The following is a 26614-nucleotide window of genomic DNA, read 5'->3' as shown; positions in this document are numbered from 1 at the left end:
CTGAGTTGTGTATGGCAACTGGACCAATACTTTCTTCCTGTTTGTGTAGGTTAAAAAAAAAAAAAAAAGAAGCTGTTTATGCTAGTTATGGACAACTCAGGCAATTCTTCCATCAGGCATGTTCATACAGAAGATCTGTTTTGGCATTCTGTCTAGGCTGTGGGAAGCCTAATCACACTGCTTATGTGTCTTCCAGGCCCTTCCTCTAGTGAGCTCACATTTCCAGCAAGTGGGTAAGAAGCCAGAGCTGACTCTGTTGTGGAAACCAGAACAAGATGGAGATGAACCAGTGCCACAGGTAAATATGACCATGGTACAAATTAATCACAGTGAAGCTAAGGGTATTTTGTTAGATCTGTACCATAATACTTGTTCGGTCTAATAGAAATTTTCCTTTTTTTTTTTTTTTCCTTTGTACAACCGTTATATTCCATGAATTAAGTCTATTTGCAAGCTACAGAATTTCTTAGTGGTAGTTAATGAGTAAATCAGTGTGACTCTTGCAGTTTATCAATCCAGCCTTTGATCATTTGCGTAATAAATGGCATGTTAAAGTGCAGTGATAACCGTGTGTGTTACAAGGGGGAAGTCCCACATATGAGGTGTGTTGTGTTTTTTGTTTTGTTTTTTTGTTTTGTTTTTCCGTGTCCATTGATTGTGATAGAATGTTTAACCTCAGTTTGAAATTTGACTTTATCTGCAGCATATTAATTAGTATTAACTTTCTGATCAGACTTTTGTACAGGCTCCCAATAGTGTTTTAGCATTTTTGTTCCCTGCTGAAAAATCTGATGTGGTACTTACATTACCGCAGTTCTTTCCCTGAGAGAATAACTTGCAAAGTGCAGACTGCAAAACTATTTGTTGCACTATACTCCGTCGGAGGGGGGAGTTGTGCCAAATTTGAATTTGGTGCTCTAGCTGTCCTCTTCTGCAGCCATGCAGACACTTTACTCCTACTACTCCTGCCAGAGTCTCCTTCCAAGGTTCTCACTGCTCATGCATGTGCCATTGTCAGTTGCTCGGGTGGATTATTCCAGTGGTGATCCTGGTCATTTCCTGTCTGGACTGACTGTCCTAAAGGACATCCTAGTGTTCAAAGACCCCTTTGGATAAAAGGTTGAAAGCACTTTCTAAGAGTGCCTCGCATGCCATGCCCTACAACCTGTGATTGCTGCCATGTCCACCTCCCAGACCTTAGCTGTCTTGTCCAAGAATGTCTCAGAATCCTGGACCTATCCTGATGGATCCCTCTGTCCAACAACTGCTCAGGCCTGTGGCCTGCCTCTTCTCTGTTAACAGGCTAGTGGATGTTTAATGTCAAAACAATTAAAAAAATATATTTTTTTAAAGCATTTTTATTTTACAGCACTTCCTCACATCTGCCTAAAACTTTTGAGCAGTACTGTGTGCCATTTTGCTTTTCCAGCTTCTCCCTCATGCTTAAAGCTGTGCTCCAGTCCCCCAAATATTTTTTTATTTTTTTTAAAAGACTGCTCTGTAACTGTCTCAACCTGTAAATGAACAATTATAACATGGCATATTTTTTGCACTTTTACTTTCTTTAAAAATGGTTACAGTAAGGGAAAGTATAAGCTTCTCCCTATAAGAATATAATTTCTTTGCGCTTAAAAGCACAAATACAGCGCTCTCATATAATGCCAGGAAAGTGTGCTGTGTATGCTGGCATCACCTTGAGCTTAGAAAAATCCTGCCTTGAATGCTTTTACTGCTTTTATTTATTATGGGTGCGGGAACCAGGAGACACATGAATGCTGCTCTGTCACAGAGATATTTCAAGTGACTACAATACTTGGTGGTGTGTGGCTCCTGGCGTTGGCCTGCTGCAGAACCTGGTCTTTTTCTACCATCTATGGTCACCTTTGGCGCATGGTTGGTCTAACGCAGCAAAACATCTAGGTATCCCAGCAGTTCCTGGTCTCTTTGCTTTTAGGAGATACAGAAGGCATTGTACGCTGAAAACGACCAGCATTCTCTGATGAAGCCCGATTTAAGGGCAAAACATATTGGGAAGTCCATCATATATTGCTGCGTTGTTGAAGGTGTAAATTAATTGCACTAGCCATAACTTGTATCTCCCTTTTTCTCATTGACTTTTCTAATGAATTCATTTTTATCTTGTTTTTAAAGTAACATTTTATACATTATATTTGATATCTCTTTCAATTTATTTGCACCCATAAAGTCCCAATCTCTATACTTTTTTACTCCTTTTATTTATACTGTTAACATGAATAAACAAAGGAAGGTGGTGGCTTCAGAAATGGCCAATCGGACACTTGTATTCTTTCAAAAGAACCAATCTCACACACATGTATGTATTCAAATAGAAATACAGTAGCGGAGTTCCAGTCCCCAAAACATTTTTTTTAACTGTCTCAACCTGTAAATTAACATTTCTAAGGTAATATTTTTTGCACTTTTACTTTCTATAAAAATAGTTACTGATCTCGGGAGTAGGCATGTTCCATTTTAGTTGTGGGCATTGGAAGCCCTCTCGTGTTAATTTCCCGTATTTCTGTGCAGCTGTCTACCCATCATGCACCACCAACACCAAATCTTGCACATGCTTAGTCAGGGCTCGACAAATCTGGGTTTTTGTCACTGACAGGTGCCTCTGTTGCTCTGTGTCTGGTGCCTCCGGACACAGAGCACTGTCTGGTAGTCGGGATGGAGCAGAAAGAGAGCAGCTCAGCAGCCTCTGACATCCTCCTCCCTTCTCCACACACTGTTGGCAGAGCAGCGCCGCAGTGTGTGAAATTGTGTGTAGAGAGGAGCTGTCAAAATCTAGGCTGAATGTCGGGGTGGGTGGGACCCAGCTTTCCAACACCAGCCAATGGGATGGGATCTGGGCGGGCCGATACGTGTATGTGGCCCCTCCCCTTTCTTAAGCAGCCCAGTCATTGGCTGGATAGCTGCCGGCTCCCCCCCACCCAGAGTCCCGCCCACCTCTGACATCACGCTGAATTTGTCAGCTTCTCTCTCTCCATACAGTTTCACACAGTGCAGCACTGCAGGGAGCATTCAGTTTCACAGTTACACTATCAGCTGTGAAACCTGCCAGTGCCACCTGCCAATGCCAGTTAGTGCCAGTGCCATCCAGTGCCACCTGCCAATGACAGTGCCACCTGCCAATGCCAGTTAGTGCCACCTGCCAATGCCATCTGCCAGTGCCAAGCAGTGCAATCCAGTGCCACTTGCCAATCAGTGTCAACTTGTGCCACGTGCCAATCATTGCCACCTGTCAGTGCCACCTGCCAGTGCAATCCAATGCCACCTGCCGATGCTGGTTAGGGCCACCTGCTAATGCCATCTGCCAATGCCAGTTAGTACCACATGCCATTTGCCAGTGCCACCTGCCAATTAGTGCCACCTGCCAGTGCCAAGCAGTGCTACTTATCAGTGCCACCTACCAATGCCATATAGTGCCAATCCATGCCATCCAGTGCCACCTGCCAATGCCATCTGTCAGTGTCACCTGCCAGTGCAATCCAGTGCCACTTGCCAATCTGTGCCACCCATTGCCACCTGCAAGTGAAATCCAGTGCCACCTGCCAATGCCAGTTAGTGCCACCTACCAATGCCATCTGCCAGTGCCAAGCAGTGCAATCTAGTGCCACCTGCCAATGCTAGTTAGTGCCACCTGCCAGTGCCAATCAATGCCATCCAGTGCAACCTGCCAGTGCAATCCAGTGCCACCTGCCAGTTAGTGCCGCCTGCCAATGCTAGTTAGTGCCGCCTGCCAATGCCAGTTAGTGCCACCTGCCAGTGCTACACATCAGTGCCACCTGCCAGTTCCCATTAGTGGCACCTCAGTGCTGCCTATTGATGCCTATCAGTGCCACCTGTCAGTGCCCAGTTCCAACCTCAATGCTGCCCCATCAGTGCCCATTAGTGCAGCCTATCAAAGCACATCAGTGAAGGAGAAAAAAAAACTTATTAGCGAAATCTTATAATAAAACAAAAGTTTTTTTTTTATTATTTATTTTTTATTTTTTTTAACTACTGTCTTTCTCTTGGCACCAGGCATGAGCAATTCTTATTGTCTGATGCCCCAGACATGCAGTTCTGGGTGCTGAGCAGAGGATTTAAGTAACTGGCTCCTAACTATTTCAGCTGGCTCCTAGATTCTAAGCAAATTTGTCAAGCCCTGTGCTTAGTAATGCCTCTATATAATCAATACATATATATATATATATATATATATATATATATATATATATATATATATATATATATATATATATATTTGATATAGTGATAATGTGTAACCCGCGCTGAGACCATATAATATTTAGCAGACTTATAATGTAACTGTGTGCAGGGAGAGAGGAGCTGTCAGAATCAATCGGTGATGTCGAGGGTGGGTGGGGCCGAGCAGTTATCGAACACCAGCCAATAGGATGGGGTCAGCGTGGGCCGCTACGTGTATGCGGCTCCGCCCCCTTTCTTATGAAGCCCAATAATTGGCTGGTGTTCCATACCTGCTCGGGTCCCGTCCACCCCCGGCATCACCAATGAATTCTGACAGCTACTCTATCTCCCTGCATATGCGAGATTTCGGCAGTAGGCGATTTGCAAGGAGTCATGGGATACATGACTCCGCTATCCCAGGAACACTTGTGAATTGCCTAGTGACGCAATTGCCTAGGCGATCACAAGGAGGAAGTAATGTATACATAGAAAAAACAGGTATTTAACCGCAAAAAAACAAAAAAGTTTTTTTGTGGAAACTGAGCTAAGGGCATGCAGCACAGCCAAAGAAAAGAGTTCAAGCCATAAATGGAACATGCGCTCCATGCCACATTTGGCACCTTTCAGAGGAGAGGGGGGAGCAGATACCTGTTCCCGGTATTTGCTCCCACTTCCAGGGGAAAGATCACCGCACATTGTGCGGCGAACTACGTAATGTCCAGCCCCTCTTCCTTCCCCCCTGCTGCCTTCTGGGAGAAACACTGGTCCCAGAAGACAACAGGGACCATTCAGAAAGCGCAGCGCGACTTGTGCATGCGCAGCAGGAAACTTTTACTTTCTGTTTCCCTTAGTAATGATGCCAGCACCTGCACCCAGAGCCAAGGGACGGGATGGGTCTTGGTTGAAAAACTAAGGACCCTAAGGGGCATGAGCTTATTGGATTCAGTCATCCCTACCCTCTTGAGGGCTACAAAGTCAACTTCTCGTAATGTCTACTATCCCTCTTGAAAAGCCTGTTTTAAGTGGTGCGAAACCAGGAAATGTCATCCTAGGAAGAACTCCATGGGACCTATCCTTTTCTTTGAGTCTGGTCTAGATATCTGACCTTGAGTACCATCAAAAATGTCTCCCCTTCTGCAGCCCCCTTTGTCTCACAAAAAAAATAATCTCAGATCGCCGCCATTACTAGTAAAAAGAAAATAAATTAAAATGCCATAAATCTATCCCGTAATTTGTAGACGCTATAACTTTTGCACAAACCAATCAATATACGCTTATTGCGTTTGTTTTTTTATCAAAAATATGTAGAATACATATCGGCCTAAACTGAGGAAAAAAGTGTTTTTGTTTTTTTTTTAAATTGGGATATTATCGCAAAAAGTAAAAAATATATATATATTTTTTTCAAAATTGTTGCTCTTTTGTTTATAGCGCAAAAAATAAAAACCGCAGAGGTCTGGGTACAGTGTTGCATGACCACACCGCTGAAAACTTAAAATTGTTCTGGGCAGGAAGGGGTGAAAATGCCCTGTATTGAAGGATTTTTGACTTTCCCTGAAATTATTTTCTTGGATTACATTGAGACACCAGTCCCTCCCCTCTGTACTTTTGATCCACTCCTACTATTGCTTGCCACTTAACTGAGGCATTGGCACAAATTACAAATCCCACTAGGGGCAGAGTGGCTGAAAAGGACTAGTAGTAATAGCTGGGCACTTGGTGGCAAAGGCCACAGAGTAGACATAGTTTAGCTCTATGCTGCCTCCTCGTGAGAGCCCTCAGAAGGGCCAAGGTGCAGAGTCTACTGTACTGCCTGGTCTTCATCAGATCTTCTAGAGGTAGAGATGTTACTACAGGCAATATCCAAATTAGTCTAACGACTCACCCTAGCTGGCCACATCTGAGAGCAATTGAAAGTTCCTTGCAGCACTGGGCCACTAGATTCACTAGGCAGCAGTTAACACAGGAGTGTTGGCAGGAGTTAATAACACACTGAGACACAGATGCTGTGAGTGCACAGGTGCTAATAAGTAATAATAATAATCTAAAATGCTTAGAGAAACACACAGAATGAAGAAAAGCAGGTAATTGGCTAAAGGGCAGAGTGAGCCATGATGGTGAAGGTAGACTGGATGCCCGCAGGAGTGCACGGGGTCACTGGAGTTGAGTATAGATTGAACACAGGCATGACTGGATGCAGGCTTGCAAACAAGAGTCAAAGCTGTGATCAGCAATGACATTGGGAAAATCTAAGGATCCCTGAAAGAACACAGGAGCTGGGTACAGACTGAACTGAGGCATTAGAAGTCATAGAAACGACCTTTTCCCGATACTTCGGGGAACTAGACAGGGCTGCCCCCTGTCCCCGGCACTGTTTATCCTGGCATTGGAGCCGCTGGCGGCGGCGATCAGGGCCAATAGTGATATCTCGAGAATCCCTTACGCGGGCACTCAATACAAAGTGAACCTATTTGCGGACGACGCCCTTTTGACTATATCAAACCCGCTCATCTCCCTGCCCAACCTGCAACTTGTATTAGACCAATTTTCAGCCTTCTCAGGTCTTCAAATTAACCCCTCCAAAACCACAGCGCTGAATGTTAACCTCCCTCTGGAACTGGTACAGCGACTTCAGGACCATTTTCCTTATCGTTGGGCATCCCACTCGATTGACTATTTAGGGGTCAAATTGACGCCAGCCTATTCTTCCCTTTTCTCTGCCAATTATTATCCCCTATTACGCATGGTGTCCACCCTTATGCAAGCCTGGCAATTTCCCTCACTCTCCTGGGTAGGGAGGATCTCAGCGGCGAAGATGACAATCCTTCCCAAAGTCCTTTATTATTTTCGCACTTTGCCTGTCCGGGTACCCGCTTTTTTCCTCCGACTCCTGCAGAATAGGATCCTCCAATTTATATGGGCGCGCAAACGCCCCAGGGTACCTAGAGCGACCCTTTATACCCATAGGCTCCGGGGAGGCCTGGGGGTCCCCAATATCTCTAAATACTACATAGCGGCCCAGATCTCCCCATTGACCATGCTTCATGCAACCACGAATGTTCCTCTGTGGGTGCTCCTGGAGGTGCCTGGTTCTGACCCGTGTTCACTTCAGGCACTCCTCTGGCTCCCCAGGAATCTGCGCCCTCCCTCCCTGAGCCCCATGCTGCTTCATGGTCTGCAGGTGTGGGACTCAGTTCGCTCTGCTAACAATCTCATGTCCCCCTTCCTACCCCTACTCCCCATCACCCATAACCCTCTTTTCCCACCCGGTCTGGTGGAGCCTCAAGCATTCTCCTGGTGGTCTTCGCATGGCTACCCACAAGTCCAAAATTTTCTTTCTTCACGTTCATTCCCTTCCTGGGAGAGTATTAGGGAAATTCAGGGGGCGCCGGTCACGGAGCATTATCACTTTATCCAATTAAAGCACTGGATTGTAACGCCGCACGTCCACCTATCCCTTCCAAAAAACTTTTTTTGAACATACATGCCATCACTGCCCAGGGTCCCCGGGCCTCATTTTGGCCATTTATGCCTCCCTGAATGGTCGCTCGCCATCAGCACCCCTCTCTTATATGACTCAATGGGAAAAGGACCTTCAGGCCCCAGTAGACCCAGAGGATTGGAACAGAGCCTGGAACACGGTCGCCAAATGCTCGTTCAACACAAATACCCTAGAGACCGCATATAAAGTAATGTTCCGATGGTATTGGGTACCTGCCCGCATGGCTCGGGCATTCCCTGGGAGTACTGACAGATGCTTCCGCAACTGTGGACAGCGAGGTGATGTCATGCACACATGGTGGGCTTGCCCAAGGTTGGTGGGGTTCTGGTCTAGGGTTTTTGGCTTACTGCAGACACTTTCATCTAACGATCCGAAGGGACGCTAGGCTAGCTCTCCTACATTGCCCGGTTCCTGGCTTGCGCGGCCCTCAACAGAAGCTGGCTACCTATCTATTTATAGCAGCCAAGCGGGCCATTGCCCAAGCCTGGAAGTCGCAACGGGTAGATTTTTCAGGGGTTAAGACATGCATGACTGCTATGTTACTTCAGGAACGTATGTCCAGTATTGTCCATGATTCACATGCTAAATTTCTAAAGATCTGGGAGCCGTGGATCTCCTATGAGTTCCCCGCGCTCCAAGCGGCATGCCTGGACTTGGTCTAAATTCCCCTGGCGGGGCGTCCGAGCCCGAGCTTCCCCCCTTCCTTTCCTCCCTCTTTTTTTCTCTTTACCCTTCCTTCTTCTGTTCCCTATCTCTCTTCACTCTCCTTAGTAATCTCTCCCATTGCTAATAAAAACTGCTGCCACCCATGAACGTGGGTAGTAGAAAAGGGGCTTACCCGCAGGAAACAACAAAGGAACGAGTTGTTTGGTACTGAACCAGTCTCGATTTCATCTCTTGCTCATCTCCCTTCCTTATCTCGAGTTTACTAGAAATATACTGTGATGGTTTGCCCTTTGGGTTTGTATTCATGATTAGTGGCCCCTGCGAGGGCTCACAAGGAGTAGATTGTAATCTCTTGTTTGTTACTGTTTATTCAAAAATTCTCAATAAACATATTGAAACAGAAGTCATAGAAACATTGGGAGGTACACAAAAACACTTGAAAAGCCACTAGGGAATACGGGGTCCAGCTGTTACTGTGTGGATATGTTGCTCAAACACTGAGCAGTCTTCATGCTAGTACTTTAAGACAGTGCCCCCTCTGTGATTGGATGGAATGCCTGGAAATACTGGAAGCCAGCATTGGCACACAGAGAGACCTGATGCTGGAGCGTGGAGCAAGTGAGTGACAGACACAGATGTGAGTAGGAGGTCTTATTCTAGGCTGTCCTTACAGCTTTGTTTGCCATTGTTCAATCATTTGAAGGCAGCTGCAAAGGCTAATGCACCTTAATTCATTCTGTGATCCTTTTACTTTACTTTAAAGTAATACTAAAGCTTTTTTATATATATATATATATATATATATATATATATATATATATATATATATATATATATATATATATATATATAACCATGTCATACATACCTGCTCTGTGCAGTGATTTTGCACACAGCAGCCCTGATCCTCTTTTGTTTGGGCCCCTGGCTCCTCCCCCTCGAGCAGTGACCCCACAGAAAGCAGATTGCCTTGGGGGCACTGCTGCATGCTTGCTCCTGAGCCACTTATCTTTGTGTCTATAAGACACACATAGCTGTAGCTCGGCCTCACACTCTCCTCATTGGCTCACTGGCTGTGATTGATAGCAGTGGAATCCAGTGGGCTCCCCCTGCTGTCTCAGCCAATGAGGGAGAGTCCCCATCCAGCCCAGGCTATTGTGAACTATTGTGCTGGATCGGAGGGGGCTCGGGTAAGGATTGTGGGTCAAAGGTTTTTTTTTTTGTTTTTTACTTTCATGCATAGAATGCATGAAGGTAAAAAACCTTCAGATTTCAGAACCACTTTAATTCAAAAAATCCTATTTTACTGAAGAAGTAATAAGACTTAATTCAGGAAATCATGCATGGTGGCAGGGTGTATCAACCATCATTAGCAGTTACACCTCTCCCTGAGACCTGCTGTAGTGCTCAAAATGAACCAGTACCTGACAGCTTTTTGAAAATCTGCATCCTGCCAATAGTGTTTGGATATACAGACTTGATTGGCATGCAAGAGTCTGACCCAAGGTATATATAAAAAAAACACTCATTTAGCCCACTCATTCGTCTGCATAAATAAAATGCCCAAAGATATGAGTTCTGTAACTGCTGGTTGACCAACTTACCCACTGGTCACTTAACCACTTCAATACCGGTCCCTTATACACCCTTCCTGCCCAGATCTTTTGGTGGTATATAATGGCCACTGGTGTTTTTTTTTTTTTTTTTTGCAGCAGCAGCATAAGTGAAATTAGAGCGAACATTTTTGGAAAAAAAAAATCTACTTTTTTTTTGTTTTCTGTGATACAATTTTGCAAATAGGCAATTTTTGTTCATACACTTGGGCCAAAATTTATGCTGCTTAAATATCTTTGGTAAAAAATAACCCAAATAAGTGTATAGTATTTGATCTGTGTGAAAGTTGGTCTATAAGCTATGGTGCAAATCATTGAAAATGTATCACACCTGATGCACTGACGGCCTTTCTTCATTTCTTGAGGCCCTGAAATGTCAGGAAAGTAATATCTCCCAAATGACCCCTTTTTGAAAAGTAGACAGTCCAAGGTATTTTGTAAGAGTCATGGCGAGTTTTTTGAAGTTGTAATTTTTATCCCACAATTATTGGGAAAATTAAGAAATTGTATTTATTTTTACACAAAATTGTCAAATTGTCAAATGCATACTATCAATTACACCCCAAAATACGTTCTGCTACTCCTCCCGAGTATGACAATGCCACATGTGTGAGTCTTTTTTTACAGCCTGGCCACATACAGAGGTCCAACATGCAGGGAGTACCATCAGATGTTCTAGGAGCATAAATTATGCATCTAATTTCTGAACAAGCTATCACACTTTTGAAGGCCCTGGAGCACCAGGACAATGAAATTGCCCACAAAATAACCCCATTTTGGAAAGCAAGCACCCAACATATATTCTATGAGGCATAATGAGTCTTTTTTTTTCATTGTTCATTTTTTCCAAGAGTCTTTTTTTTTTTTTTTCTTTTACAGAAAGTGGTCAATTTATAAGATATTTCTAGCATGTACATAACAAAACAAAAATTACACCCCAAAATACATTCTGCTACTCATCTCGAGTATGCCGATACCATGTGAGACTTTTACACAGTCTGGCCATATAGAGAGGCCCAAGATGCAGGGAGCACCATCCGGCGTTCTAGGAGCATTACAACATATTACACTTTTGAAGGCCCTGCAGCACTAGGACAATGGAGTTTACCACAAAGTATGAGCATTACCCATATTGAGTCTTTTGAACATGTAATTGTGTTCCAAAAGTTTTTGGTAAACGTTGAAAGAAAATAAAAACTTTTTATTTTTTTTTACACAGTTGTCAATTTATTACATTCTTCTAACACATAGCATACACATAGCATATACATGGCAGAGATGACCCCCCAAAACACATTTTACTACTACCGAGTATGGCAATACCACACATGTATAACCGTTGCACAACCTGGCCACATAGGGAGCACCATCAGGCTTTCTAGGAGCATAAATTACACATTTATTTTCCTGACTACCTATTACATTTTTGAAGGTCCTGGAGCACTAGGACAATGTAAACGCCACAAAATTACCCCATTTTGAAAGGTAAACACCCCAACGTATATTCCATGAGGCATGGGCTGTTGACAATACCATTTTATTTCTTGTAAAACAGCTGATAGTAAACTTATAATATACAGTTAAAAAACAGTTCCAACCACTGCAGTGATTTATATAACAAGTCTTTCTGCTCATGAACATGGTCCTCTTCATCAGGAGAGAGCTGTGTACCCTCCTCCCAAGAGATTGTTGCACATACCTTGATTCTAGAAATGTATCCTTGACTCAAAATTTTATATTTATCTTCTGTATTGCAGCCATAAAAAATAGTTTAAACATTTAAATAATTTTTGCTATCATGGTGAAACAGGTGGTCCATTAGACAGACATTTGACAAGTAAACTCCTCTCCTATGTTTAGTTTAGGTTCCTCACATTGGGTCTATAAAATAACCATGATTTCAATTGAATTTCAGTTACTCACATTCACTCATGATAGTTATCATAATGTTCTAATAATTGCTCAATAATAGTGATAGTAATGTTATAACAACTACTACAATGATGGCACTACTGCTAAGAATATTGATTATTAGTACAGAGTAACATTCCTCTGTAAAACTACACTGCCTTTGCACAGCAATTAGCCAATGTTAATAAGAACCTATCACAAAGATAAGATGAGGGGAAGGTAATGCTGCTTGTAGATATTTCAAACACAGTAAGTTCCAACACTGACAGCCATATGCACAATCTGCAAATCTCTCCAAACTGCCCCCAGCTGTGGTCTGGCGGCCAGAATCAATTATGCATATGCACGTAAGGATGACAGAGGCTGGGGGCGTGGCCAGCCACATCCACCCATATCATAGCACACCATCTTGAGGAAGGTCAATGCCCATATCTGGATCCCTCTATCGCAGTCACCCAAGGGGGAGGAGTTTTACCTGCACAATGTAATACAGACCACTGTTAGAAATACAATCTATAATTGGTTTTAAGGATTGTCACCAATTAACAATTTAGAGGGTCTCGCATATTGACCCGTAGATGTAATGCAACATAGCGATTTGTGAAAAGCCAAAGGCAAGGCCATAGGGCAAAGGACATCAATTCATATAGTAGCAATTAAAGGAAAGGTGCAAAGCTGATGACATCATTTTAGCCCTGGAGGGGTGAGTCTTTAAATGGTGGATCCATCTAGTTTCAGGTTATAGGACCAATTTATCGAAGTCTGCCCCTCTGGGATCCTCTCATACATGATCTAATGCCATGAAACTCATGGCTAGAGTATTATAATTGTGTTTTAAGCCTATATGTGTCCAATTGGGGTGTTTTACTTTGGTACATAGTATGCATGGTTATGGATGTGTTTGTGAAAGGGGGGTTTTAATCTTTCCCATGTAAAATGTACCACAACTGCAGGTCATGAGATAGGCCACCACTGTCGTGGCGCAGTTTACGTGGTACAAGGGCTTAAATCTTCCCCCACTGGGTAATATACAGTACATGTCTCACGTTCCCTAATATAAGAGCACTTGGGGCATTCTCCACATTTATAGGCCTGGTGACAGGTACTCGGGTACTCTGATGGCCTGATGACAAGTAATCGGGTTATTTTTTGCGCTATAAATACAAATTTAAACGCATTTTTCTCGTTTCTGTCATAAAATTGTGCATATTAGTCATTTTTCGTCATACATTTTGGCCAAAATGTATACTGCTACATATGTTTGGTAAAAATAACCCAAATCAGTGTAAATTTGGTCTTTGTGAAGGTTAGAGAGTCTACAGGCTATGGTGCCAATCATTGAAGATTGATCACACCTGATATACTGAAGGCCGATCATTTCTTGAGACACTAACAAGCCAGGAAAGTACAAATAACCCCCAAATTACCCCTTTTTTGGAAAGTAAAGGAAACCCCTTTTTTTTCCTGAAATTCTTTTCAAAATTAAGAATTTTTTTTTTTGTTTTGCAAAATTGTCAAATTAACAGGTTACTTCTCTCACATGGCATGTGCATACTAAACATTACACCCCAAAATACATTCTGCTACTCCTGAGTATAGCAATACCACATGTGAGACTTTTAGCAAGTACCCAACGTATAATCTAGGAGCTATGAGTCTTTTGAACAAATCATTTTTTTTCCCAAAATTTTTGGAAAATGTGTGGAAATTTTTTTTTTTTTTTTTTTTTTTTACATAGTTGTCCATTTATAAGCTATTTCCAACACATAGCATGTACATAGCAAAAATTACACCCCAAAATACATGCTACTACTCCTGAGCATGGCGATACCAACATGGAACACCATCAGGTGTTCTATCACATTTTTGAAGTCCTTTCATATTTCTAACACATAGCATGTACATACCAAGAATTGCACCCCAAAACACATTCTGATGAGCAAAAGGTAAACAAAAGATTACTGCAGTTGTCCACAGGAGGAGAGCCCTGATCCAGGCAGCAGGCAGGGACGTGATCAGTGACAGTGAATGGAATTGTCCAGGCAGCAGGCAGGAATATTGTCCATAGTCAGTATACTGTCCATATACAGTGCAGGTAGAGATATTGCCAGCAGTGGCAAAATATTGGTCCTGGTAGGAGCATGGTCCATAATACAGGTGGGGGACAGGTGTATTGGCTTCTCCCACCCAAATCTCTTTGAAGCCTCTGAGTCTACAGACTGTAATCTGGGAATGGGAAAACTAAAAATTATTTTTTCTTCAGCCAGAAAAACAATTCTGGAGCCCTTCACGTATGTGAGACCCCTGTGTTATGAATCCCACTACTTCAGTAGCAGGGTAAAAGATCAGTCCAAGAGGCAGACACAGGCAAAAATCATGGTCAAACAGTCCAGGGTCAGTTCCAGAGCAGGCAGAGGTAGGTACAGTTTAGCGTTCGGCAGAAGCGTGGTCGTATAGCAGGCCAGGGTCAATTCCACAGAAGGCAGCAGTATGTACAGTTTAGTGCAATTGCATAAGGGATATGGAGGTAAATGACAATTAAGTTTACCATACTTCACCAATGTCCTGAAGTATGGTAACGGCGGAAACAGTCACCTGCAGTGCCTTAAAAAGTATTCACCCCCCTTGGCTTTTTACCTATTTTGTTACATTACAGCCTTTAGTTCAATGTTTTAGTCTGAATTATATGTGATGGATCAGAACACAATAGTCTAAGTCGGTGAAGTAAAATTGGAAAAATATATACATAAAACTATTTTTTCAGAAATAAAAAAACTGAGAAGTGGCACCTGCGTATGTATTCACCCCCTTTGTTATGAAGCCCATAAAAAGCTCTGGAGCAACCAATTTCCTTCAGAAGTCACAAAATTGGTGAAATGATGTCCACCTGTGTGCAATCTAAGTGTCACATGATCTGTCATTATATATACACACCTTTTTGAAAGGCCCCAAAGGCTGCAATTCCTAAGAAAGAGGCACCACTAACCAAACACTGCCATGAAGACCAAGGAACAAAGTAAGAAACAAGTAAGGGACAATGTTGTTGTGAAGTACAAGTCAGGGTTGGGTTATAAAAAAAAATCCAAATCTTTGATGAGCCCTTGGAGCACCATCAAATCCCTCAAAACCAAATGGAAAGACCATGGCGCAGCAGCAAACCTGTCAAAAGATGGCCGCACACCAAAACTCATGGACCAGGCAAGGAGGGCATTAATCGGAGAGGCAATACAGAGACCTAAGGTAACCCTGGAGGAGCTGCAGAGTTCCACAGCAGAGACTTTAGTATCTGTACATAGGATGACAATAAGCCGTACGCTCCATGAATGAATGAAATACTTGTATAGCGCACAATGCGAACTGAATCGCCTCCATAGAGTTGGGCTTTATGGCAGAGTGGCCAGAAGAAAGCCATTTCTTTCAGCAATAAACAAAATGGCATGCTTTGCGTTTAAGACATGTGGGAAACTCCCAAAATGTATGGAGAAAGGTACTCTGCTCTGGTGAGACTAAAATTTAACTTTTTGTCCATCAAAGAAAACGCTATGTCTGACGTATACCCAACACATTACCCAAAAAACACCATCCCACCATCAGCAGTCGGGACTGGGAAACTGGTCAGAGTTTAGGCAAAGATGGATGGTGCTAAATACACGGATATTCTTGCGCAAAACTTGTACCACTCTGTGTGTGATTTGAGGCTAGGACGGAGGTTCTCCTTCCAGCAGGACATTGACCCAAAACACACTGCTAAAGCAATACTTGAGTGGTTTAAGGGGAAACATGTAAATGTGTTAGAATGGCCTAGTCAAAGCCAAGACCTCAATCCAATAGAAAATCCATGCTCAGACTTGGATTGCTGTTCACAGGTGCAAACCATCCAACTTGAAGGAGCTGGAGCAGTTTTGCAAGGAGGAATGTGCAAGGAGTGGTAAGATGTGGCAAGCTCATAGGGACTTATCCAAGGCTTGGAGCTGTGATAACCGCAAAAGGTGGCTTTACAAAGCATTGACTTTAGGGGGGTAGATAGTTATGCACATCAACGTTTTCTGTTATTTTGTCCTATTTGTTGTTTGCTTCACAATAAAAAAAAAAATCTTCAAAGTTGTGGGCATGTTCTGTAAATTGATGCAAATCCTCAAACAATCCATGTTAATTCCAGGTTGTGAGGCAACAAAACACAAAAAATGCCAAGGGGGTGAATAGTTTTGCAAGGCACTGTATACAGAGGCCTGGTTGGGAAGGACATTGGGGACAAAAATGCATGGTATCGCTTCTAACTCTTCCTCTGAAGCACACGCAGTATTTCTTCTGACGTCTTTGGCCTGTTTCACGGAGGGGGAGTTTCTCCTCAAAGGTGACGTTCTTGGAGTCTGCTCACTGAATCGGAGCATATTTTTTCTGGTAGGCCTTCAGAGTGCAATAGGGCGGTGATAGTTTTCTTCTTGGTAATGAAGGGGGGTCTCGGTAGATTTTTGGTAAATAATATAAGTGTTCTACATGGCCAAACTGAAAAAATAAATAGAAACTTTTTTTATACCAATGGCGGGATTTTCTTGTGGGAAGGTAGGGGTTCAATCATCTGATCATTGAAGTCGACAACCCCATGAACAAATTATGTTCATGGACACAAGCTGGTTTCTGAATTAAGCTGTTTCTTCTGGGGATTTTCAGGTGTCGTCATGAATTGTTGAGAGCATGTGACCATTTCCTCTGTCCCTCCACTTGACAGCCAATAGCTCCTGGTTCCGCAAAGACCCTTTCTCCCCCTTCTTAAAGCGGAAGTAAACCCAACGATTTAATAGTTCCAAAAAACAGTTACATTCCCGGCATGCCAGAAATGCTAACTGTCACATTGGTTGTGCTCTCATCCAAACTGTCACACCATCCAATGGCTGGTGTCATAACTGATCACATGTGCAGCATCATGGCAGTTGAAGATTAAACAGAGGCCAAGATGGCAGCTTCCATGGCTGAAAATAGGAGGGTTTACTTCCACTTTAACTTTTCATTAACTGGCCTTTGCGGGAAGCCCTTCCTATTGGCTCTCACTGTATCACATGCTGAAGTGTCCTTCCGGGAAAGGCTGCAAAAAAAGGGGGCAATCTTGAATAGAAATTATTCCCATAAAGATGGTAACCCTTTCCAAGGAGTGGATCACCAGGGTTGCTTGCTATGCACTGATGTGCATAGAGGTTGCACTGGGCCACGATAGAAGATAATAGGTCTTCAGTAAAAATGTAATTAAAAAAATCAAGAAGGGCAAAACTATCGGTGTTCATCTGGACATCTGGCTGGGTGGTGGTCTGGAATTAGAGGGAAGACGCAGGGGGTTCTGGAGGTGATAGGGAAGGCTGGCATGGGTCCTCACCCCTTGGGGCTTAGATGACACCCCACTAGTGCTTGGCCTTTGTTGCATTGGTACTTCATTTTTCGATGATGGCACTGCACTAGAAGTGGATAACACTGCGCTACTTGTAGTAGCTTGATTCTCCTCGCAAGAACTCCTTCGTTTTATGGGCACAAGTTTCTCTTCCTCCGCTTCTGTAGCAGACCCACTTAAAATGAGTTCATAGTCTTAAACGGAACTGGGTGCAGACTCCGAGAGCTCCCCGCTGCTCTCGTCGCGCAGGGTAAGAAGCTGGTATGTCTCTGTAAAAAAAAAATTTCGCCATACTGGTGACTGTGGTCTGTGGTGCAATAGGGACACTAGGACAGATGAGGGTGCAATGCTGGGTGCTTATGAGGATGCAATGATGTGTACTAATGCAGTGCCAGCTAATCAGTGCAGCCGCAGTGATGAGGTAGCACGGACGGGCGTTGATCCACTGATAGGGTGGCACTGATGAGCACTCACTTATGGCCACTGATATGCACTGTGGTGGCACTGATGGGCACTGTAGTGGTACAGATGAACACAGATGGCCATCTAGTGGCACTGCAGGGCACTAATGTAGCACTTGAAGTGACTCTGTAGAGCACTGTAGTGGTGCAGATGAGCACTGATGGGCACTGACGAGCGCTGTAGTGACACAGATGAGCACTGGTGTGGCACTGGGCACTGTAGTGTCACTGATGGGCATAGGTGGCTCTGTTGGCACAGGTGAGCACTTTAGGGCACTAGTAGCACAGTAGAGCACTGATGTAGCACTGCTAGGCACAGTAGAATTGAATAAAAACTCACTATTGGCACTGCTGGACACTCGATCTCTCTCCTCTCCACATGCTGTATCGGTGTGATGAAAGGAGAGAGATGAACCCCTGGATAACACCCGCATTGTTTACATTGTCATCACTCCATCATTGGATGGAGTTTTCACATGGTAAAGGGCCGCTCCCTTTAGCCCTTTACTGCGATCCGTGAACCACCGGGTCCCGTGAACCTGGCGAGCATGGAGAGTTCCGTGTGTGCATGCCCCAGGGGGGCACATTAGCGCGATTCTTCTGGGAGGACGTTATAGTACGCCCTCCCAGAATTATCCGAGCGCGCTGCGGCCATATTTCGGCTATGACCAGTCAGCAAGTGGTTACAGAACCAGCATATGCGCAGTACTGCACCATTTTACTGGCTTCTGGGACAGCGAAATGCTGACAGATGTAACTATTACACGATTGTCTCATCTCGGGTATGTGTCTGGATATGTTTTTGATGTGGAGGATGAGGAGAGCCAGTTAAATCTACCAAACTTGGAGCCAAAGTGTGGCTGAGGTTAATTGGCTTGTTCTAATTCATCTTGAAAGATGTGTCATAACTGTACATGTTAAATTTGCACCTTTTCCTCTCTCTCTTGCAGGTAATTGGCATCTTTACGCTACTAGAGGTGGTTTTGAAGTCGGAAAATGTTCCATTGAAGTATACAGCGGTGATAAAAAGACCTGGAACCACAGACTGAGTAGTGGACCAAAAAACAAAGATGACATCTCAGGGCAATTTGTGAAGATGATTTTGCTGCTGTGTCATTTTACATGTCATTTACTGATGTAACTTTTAACTCTCAGAGCCACACCCATTTTTTAGCACAAAAAAAAAGAAAATATCTATCCCTTTGCAGTGGTACCAGTGGTTTTCCACCCAGAAACTATCACTAGTTATGTTTTATTTCTTTTTTTATTTCTGTTTTTATGTAAGCCTCCTAGAGACTGGGTTGCATTCCTCAAACCAGTTGTCAACCTTTGCCACTCCCCCAATTATCTAAAAGGGGCTATTATTATTCCACAGTAACTGGACAGCTCCCTGTTACCACTGAGGCTGTCTCAAGATAGCCATATGCTTTTAGATAATTTTTGCTCAGCCTGTACGCTAAACGTAAAATATCGAACAGATTCCTTAATCCATGCTTAAAGCGTGGATGTGCAAAACCCTGTTACCAAGCTATTTGTATTCTGACAGCTGCATCTGATCGGATGCAGCAACTGTTCAGGTGACAGCTTTCTGCCTGGCTCCTTTGATTTTTTCAGTCAAAAGATGTTGTGCAGGAGGGGCCTGTCAGAGACACCCATGTAGCGAATTTCTGCCAGTGTATTCGCAACATGTATGACCAGCTTTAAACACATTGGGTCATAGTTTTTACTTTAGTCGGGGGCTGATAACTTGCCATGTTTCCTGCAGTAGCCCATGCAAGTTAACCAAAATGATTTGTGATAAATAACGTCACATTTTTAGCTTTTTTTTAAATAATTTTATTTTAAAAGTTGGGCAGTGGTGAAATCTTGGTAAAAGTGAACAGCCCAGATTTTAACAGTGTTTACATCTCAATCATTTTTTTTTGCACTATTAATGAACTATGTGTATGTATTGTTGCCAATATTACAGTTGAAAACAAACCTCTTGGCATGTGAGAATACATTTACAAAGATTTTGCAAGATATTCAGTTTACTTTTATAAATTTCCTAGCCCTGCATCTGTAGGTATTGATTTTAAAAGCTGTATCCACAAGGATGATGATTTTCATTCTAGCAGCTGAAGTGCCATGTGAGTGAATTATGTTCCTTTGAATTGATTTTAGGTGTAGGGTATCAAAGATCGAACTAGAGTCTGTTAAAGTGTAAGTTAACCTTTTGAATAAAATGCAGTCAATGGGCCCCAGTAGGTTGAAAAACACTGTACTGCTTACAAACATTTAGCTTCCTTTAAATGCCATGAGCAGCCTTCCCTAATCTAGCTGAAATTCCAATTGTAATCAATTAGCCCCATTCTGCCTGAAACTATGGTGCACAATACTTTGTGTGCATTACCCCAGCATCACAGGTAATAGCAGCCAAAACTAGCGCTGCAAGCCTATACTGAGGCAGTTCTTTCCACGGGCATGGTGTTAGAGAAGAGCAGTTCCCTTTTTGTTTTATTTTTGTCCCTGCAAAACAGAGTGCTATAATAGCTTACACTTGTTTTTTTCACCTAAGTGCTATCACCTAGAATGTCATTTGCTGGGGAAGTTATATTGGACTGTAGTTAAGATCTGGTCTGTACTGCTGATGTTATCTACCATTCAATAAAGTCATCTGCTCTAGGAATGCTTGTCTCATCTTATTTTTCTACCATATACCTATTGAAGTGTATCTAAAATATTCCTGATAAAAGTAGGCTTGGCTGTACATTATACTATTTTCTTGTATAATTTTCCTTTAGATTTACCAAAACCATATAATATGAGGTCAAAACTAAACACTTTCAATCTGTATGCAATTGGGTAGGTTCATGCACTACATAGTTGAAGGTACAGTAAATGCAAAGGAAATTGAATTAGAAAATGGTATACTGCATGGCCAGTTTAACAAACAAAATGTATATTTCTCTTACATTCACTGAAGGACACAGTGGAGAATAAAACAAAGCCCATCCTAGGGGTAGTCCCTGATGGTGACCAAATCTCTTATCCGCAGAAGACAGTGTGTCTAGTGTCCAGGAAAAAGGACCTAAGCTCCCTTCTGGGAATCTTGGTTCCCTTTTTTAGCAGGGAAATCTTAGTTTTTTTACTTAAAGTTCAACTAAAGTCATAATACTTATCAATGGTCATGCAACGGCATCTTCTAAGTGCTGGCCTTCAGTCCTCTTCATTGGCTTGCAGGAGAAGTCGTCACTCCTGCTCAGGAGGCTGTCATCCTGGTACTTGCAGACCAGCTGGGCACTGTAAACTTACAGGGCTGGAATAGATGGCTAGCATGCAGGTAGGGGCATTTTATTGCAGAAAAGACGGTGCATGTCTCTCCTGCAATATAGTGGTACACATTTGAAGAATAACATAACTGAGTACATCAAATTAGAAAATGACATATAAAGGTGTAATATTATGAGATGTAAAGTATCAATTATACCATCTTAATTTTGATGACAAAAGTGTCAAGTGAAAAGAATTGAAAAAGTTAGTAACTGTTGGCCTATTATCGATCAGGGAGGCTAGCACAGAGTCCTGACCTCAACCCGATAGAACACCTTCGGGATGAGTTAGAGCGAGGACTCTGAGCCAGGCCTTCTCTCCAACATCAGTGCCTGACCTCACAAATGTGCTTCTGGAAGAATTGTCAAACATTCCCATAGACACACTCCTAAACCGTGTGGACAGCCTTCCCAGAAGGTACAAAAGCAAGCAGTCACTGCCAGCGCTAAGTCTTCCTTAGTGTAGAAACATAAGGACAAAAATAATCCTACACAACTAGGCGGACGCTGCCTTCTTCAGGCAGGATAGTCCAATGATACTACGAAAACAGACAAAAACATAAGGTGCACACACCTAGTGCATTACCAAAAATATTTAATCAAGCAATAAAATTGATAAAGATGGATACTCACAAGATAGCAAATGGACATGAGCCATAAAAACACAGTGCTGAACAGGAGGGACATAGATGTGCCATTTATCAACTGATGCAACAACTGCATTTCAGGGCGCACTCCTTGCCTCAGAGCTAGCCTAAACTGAGGAATTTTTTTTTTAATTATATGCTATAACTTTTGCGCAAACCAATCAATATACGCTTATTGCAATTTTTTTTTAACAAAAATATGTAGAAGAATTCATATTGGCCTAAACTGAGAAAAAATGTACCTTTAAAAAAAAGAAGGGGGGGGGGGGGTATTTATTATAGTAAAAAAGTACAACATTTTTTTTTTTTTTTCAAAATTGTCACTCTTTTTTTGTTTATAGCGCAAAAAATAAAAGCCACAGAGGTGATCAAATACCACCAAAAGAAAGCTCTATTTGTGGGGAAAAAAGGATGTCAATTTTGTTTGGGTGCAATGTCGCATGACCACAATTGTCAGTTAAAGTGACGCAGTGCCGAAACGCAAAAAGTGCTCTGGTCAGGAAGAGGGTAAAATCTTCTGAGGCTGCAGCAGTTATTGTGACCTATAAACTGCACAACTCAGTTGAAAAACAATATTTTAGGGTGGGGAGTAAAAATAAAATAATGTGGTTGCATAAGTGTGCACACCCTCATATACGGTATCTGACAAAAGTGAGTACACCCCTCACATTTTTGTAAATATTTTATTCGATCTTTTCATGTGACAACACTGAAGAAATTACACTTTGCTACAAGTAGTAAGTGTGCAGCTTGTATAACCAGTGTAAATTTGCTGTTCCCTCAAAATAACGTCACACAGCCATTAATGTCTAAACCACTTGCAACAAAAGTGAGTACACCCCTAAGTGAATGTCCAAATTGGGCCCAATTGGCCATTTTTCCTCCCTGATGTCATGTGACTCGTTGGTGTTACAAGGTTTCGTGTGAATGGGGAGCAGATGTGTTAAATTTGGTGTTATCGCTCTCACTCTCTTACTGGTCACTGGAAGTTCAACATGGCACGTCATGGCAAAAAACTCTGAGGATCTGAAAAAAATTGTTCCTCTACTTAAAGATGGCCTAGGCCAGTGATGGCGAACCTTGGCACTCCAGATGTTTTGGAACTACATTTCCCATGATGCTCAAGGACTCTGCAGTGTGGTTGAGCATCATGGGAAATGTAGTTCCAAAACATCTGGAGTGCCAAGGTTCGCCATCACTGGCCTAGGCTATAAGATTGCCAAGACCCTGAAACTGAGCTGCAGCACGGTGGACAAGACCATACAGCGATTTAACGGGACAGGTCCCACTCGCAACAGGCCTCACCATGGTCAACCAAAGAACTTGAGTGCATGTGCACAGCGTCATATCCAGAGGTTGTCTTTGGGAAATAAATGTATGAGTGCTGCTAGCATTGCCGCAGAGGTTGAAGGGGTGGGAGGTCAACCTGTCAGTGCTCAGACCATACGCCGCACACTGCACCAAATTGGTCTGCATGGCTGTCATCCCAAAAGGAAGCCTCTTCTAAAGATAATGCACAAGAAAGCCCACAAACAGTTTGCTTAAGACAAGCAGACTAAGGACATGGATTACTGGAACTATGTCCTGTGGTCTGATGAGACCAAGATAAACGTGTTTGGTTCTGATGGTGTCAAGTGTGTGTGGCTGCAACCAGGTGAGGCATACAGTACAAAGACAAGTGTGTCTTGCCTACAGTCAGGCATGGTGGAAGTGTCATGGGGCTTACAGGAGTGCTGCTGGCACTGGAGAGCTACAGTTCATTGAGGGAACCATGAATGCCAACATGTACTGTGACATACTGAAGCAGAACATGATCTTCTCCTTCGGAGACTGGGCCGCAGGGCAGTATTCCAACATTACCCTAAGCTTCTTAAGCAAGGCAGTGGTCATCTTGGAGGTGTGCTGGGGTTAAGGTGATGGACTGGCCAAGCATGTCCCCAGACCTAAACCCTATTGAGCATCTGTGGGTCATCATCAAATGGAAGGTGGAGGAGCGCAAGGTCTCTAACATCCACCAGCTCCATGATGTTGTCATGGAGGAGTGGAAGATGACTCCAGTGCATCCTGTGAAGTTCTGGTAAACTCCATGGCCAAGAGGGTTAAGGCAGTGCTGGAAAATAATTGTGGCCACAAAATATATTGACACATTGAGTCCAATTTGGACATTTTCACTTAGGGGTGTACTCACTTTTCTTGCCAGCGGTTTAGACATTACTGGCCGTGTTGAGTTATTTTGAGGGGGACAGCAAATTTACACTGTTATACAAGCTGTACGCTCACTACTTTACATTGTAGCAAAGTGTCATTTCTTCAGTGTTGTCACATAAAAAGATATAATAAAATATTTACAAAAATGTGAGGGGTGTATTCACTTTTGTGAGATACTGTTACTGGGGATGTAGTTGTGTTTAGAATTAAGCAATTACATTCAAATCCATCTTAAATAGGAGTCCTTATACACGTCATCATTTAACATTTCTCTGATTAACTCCAAATAAAGTTTAGCTGTTCTAGTAGGTCTTTCCTGACATTTTCTTAGTCGCATCATACAGCAAAAGCCATTGGTCCACAGAGAGCTTCCAAAGCATCAGAGGGATCTCGTTGTTAAAATGTATCAGTCAGGAGAAGGGTACAAAATAATTTCCAAGGCATTAGATCTATCATGGAACACAGTGACGATAGTCATCAAGTGGAGAAAATATGGCACAAAAGTGACATTACCAAGAACTGGACGTCCCTCAAAAATTGATGAAAACTTGAGAAGAAAACTGGTCAGGGAGGCTCCCAAGAGGCCTACAGCAACATTAAATGAGCTGTAGGAATATCTGGCAAGTGCTGGCTGTGTGGTACATGTGATGACAATCTCCTGTATTCTTCATATGTCTGGGCAATGGAGTAGAGTGGCAAGATAGCTTTTTCTTACTGAGAAAAACATCCAAGCCTAGCTAAAGTTTGCAAAAACACATCTGAAGTCTCTGAAATGTATGTGGGAAAATGTGTTCTGGTCTGATGAAACCAAGGTTTAACTTTTTGGCTATAATTCCAAAAGATGTTTCGTGCGAAAGCACTGCATATCCCCAAAAGAGAGACCATGCCCAGTGTGAAGCATGGTGGTGACAGCATCATGCTTTGGGGCGATTTTTCTTCAGTTGGAACAGGGGCCTTAGTCAAGGTAGAAGGAATTATGAACAGTTCCAAATACCAGTCAATATTGGCACAAAACCTTCAGGCTTCTGCTGGAAAGCTGAACATAAAGAGGAACTTAATCTTTCAGCATGATAAGAACCCAAAGCATACATCCAAATCAACAAAGGAATGGCTTCACCAGAAACAGAATAACGTTTTGGAATGGCCCAGTCTGACCCTGGAACTGAATCAGATTTAAAATCTGTGAGGTGATCTGAAGAGGATTGTGAACTGGATTCCCTCGCAATCTGACAGATTTGGAGTGTTTTTGCAAAGAAGAGTGGGCAAATATTGCCAAGTCATACCCAATGTAATGTAATAAAATCAAAAGGTGCTTCAACAAAAGTATTAGTTTAAGGGTGTGCACACTTATGCAACTGGATTTTTTTACTTACCTCCACCTAAAAGATTTCAGGTTTTTTTTCAACTGAGTTGTATGGTTTATAGGTCACATTAAAGGTGGAAAAAGTTCTGAAATTATTTCTCATTTTTTTTCATCACAGAAACCTGACATTTTAACTGGGGTGTGTAGACTTTTTCTATCCACTGTATGTAGCCAGGTACAGGATTGTGGCGTTATGAGACAAAGGAGCTGATTTAAGAAAGCTGTGCGCCATCAGAGGCGCAATGCACATTTTCATATTTACGAAACGGTGCGCCGAGAACAGAGCGCAAATCCCCCATTTACTATAGCGATCTCGGCGCACAGGAGAATGCAATCTGTGCGCCACTCTGGACGTGGCGCACGGCATCTTCAATTACATTTTAACCACTTCAGTACAGGCCATTTATACACCCTTCCTGCCCAGACCAATTTTTAGCTTTCAGCGCTCACACTTTGAATGCCAATTACTCAGTCATGCAACACTGTACCAAAACAAAATTTTTATCATTTTTTTTTCATACAAATAGAGCTTTCTTTTGGTGGTATTTAATCACCACAGTTTTTTTTATTTTTATGCAACATAAGTGAAAAAACTGCGAAAAAAAAACTATTTTTAAGTGTCTATAATAAAATTTTGCAAATTAGTAATTTTTCATAAATGTGGGCCAACATTTATGCTGCTACATCTCTTTGGTAAAAATAACCCAAATTAGTGTATATTATTTAGTCTCTGTGAAAGTTAGTCTCTAAGCTATGGTGCAAATAAATAATAAAGCGTGTGTCTCAGCAGATGGGGGGGGGGGGTGTCTCCTCTCCCCCTAAATGTGGAAACTGAGTGGATAGGGATACAGGTTATGGTTAAACAAGCATAAATCTGAAAAGCTGATAAAACGGCTGTGTAAATCCCCTTTCCCACCTCCCCGCCTCCCCTCTGAGGTGACTCTTTTCAAAGCACAGGAAAGGGCGTGGTGCATAGACAATCAGGCTCACACCTATAAAAGCTTAAAGCTGATACTCTGGGAAACAGACAGTGTATCAGAGCAGCTGAAGCAAGTCTGCCACAGGACACAGAAGCGCTGGTGCACATGAGGGGTTTACACAGACATTTGCAGTACAGGAAAAAACTTATCGTTTAGCATTAGATCATTCTATGCTACCACTGTTTTTTTTTATACTATTGTTCAAATAAATAGAACAGTTCTTAGCGTACCTTTGCTTTTTGTGCTTCACTATGGCTTCAAGACTTACTACTAAGGCACCAAAACCACCCCCCGGCGCTGGGAACTCCAGACATGCCTTCACATTGTCATCCTTTCTGGAAATACCTGACATGGCAA

The 26614-nt window shown here is 42.7% G+C and overlaps 1 protein-coding gene across 18 annotated transcripts in view; it reads left to right on the top strand.

The window, feature by feature from the left end:
- The window catches only part of DIS3L2 (DIS3 like 3'-5' exoribonuclease 2), an 867027-nt gene extending 846611 nt beyond the window's left edge, over nucleotides 1-20416 (top strand). For all 18 annotated transcript variants that reach the window (XM_077487662.1, XM_077487653.1, XM_077487654.1 and 15 more), the window contains 2 exons: nucleotides 197-298; nucleotides 18699-20416. In XM_077487662.1, the coding sequence (XP_077343788.1) occupies nucleotides 197-298; nucleotides 18699-18797 (201 nt within the window). In that variant the 3' untranslated portion in view covers nucleotides 18798-20416. The remainder of the gene's footprint in view (nucleotides 1-196; nucleotides 299-18698) is intronic.
- The last annotated feature ends 6198 nt before the right edge of the window (nucleotides 20417-26614 follow it).

Source organism: Lithobates pipiens, unplaced genomic scaffold (genome assembly GCF_037356315.1).
Source record: "Lithobates pipiens isolate NorthernLeopardFrog02 unplaced genomic scaffold, aLitPip1_a1.2 Scaffold_18, whole genome shotgun sequence".
Lineage (NCBI taxonomy): Eukaryota > Metazoa > Chordata > Amphibia > Anura > Ranidae > Lithobates > Lithobates pipiens.
Note: the sequence above shows the minus strand (reverse complement) of the source record. Positions and strands in the feature narration are given on the sequence as shown.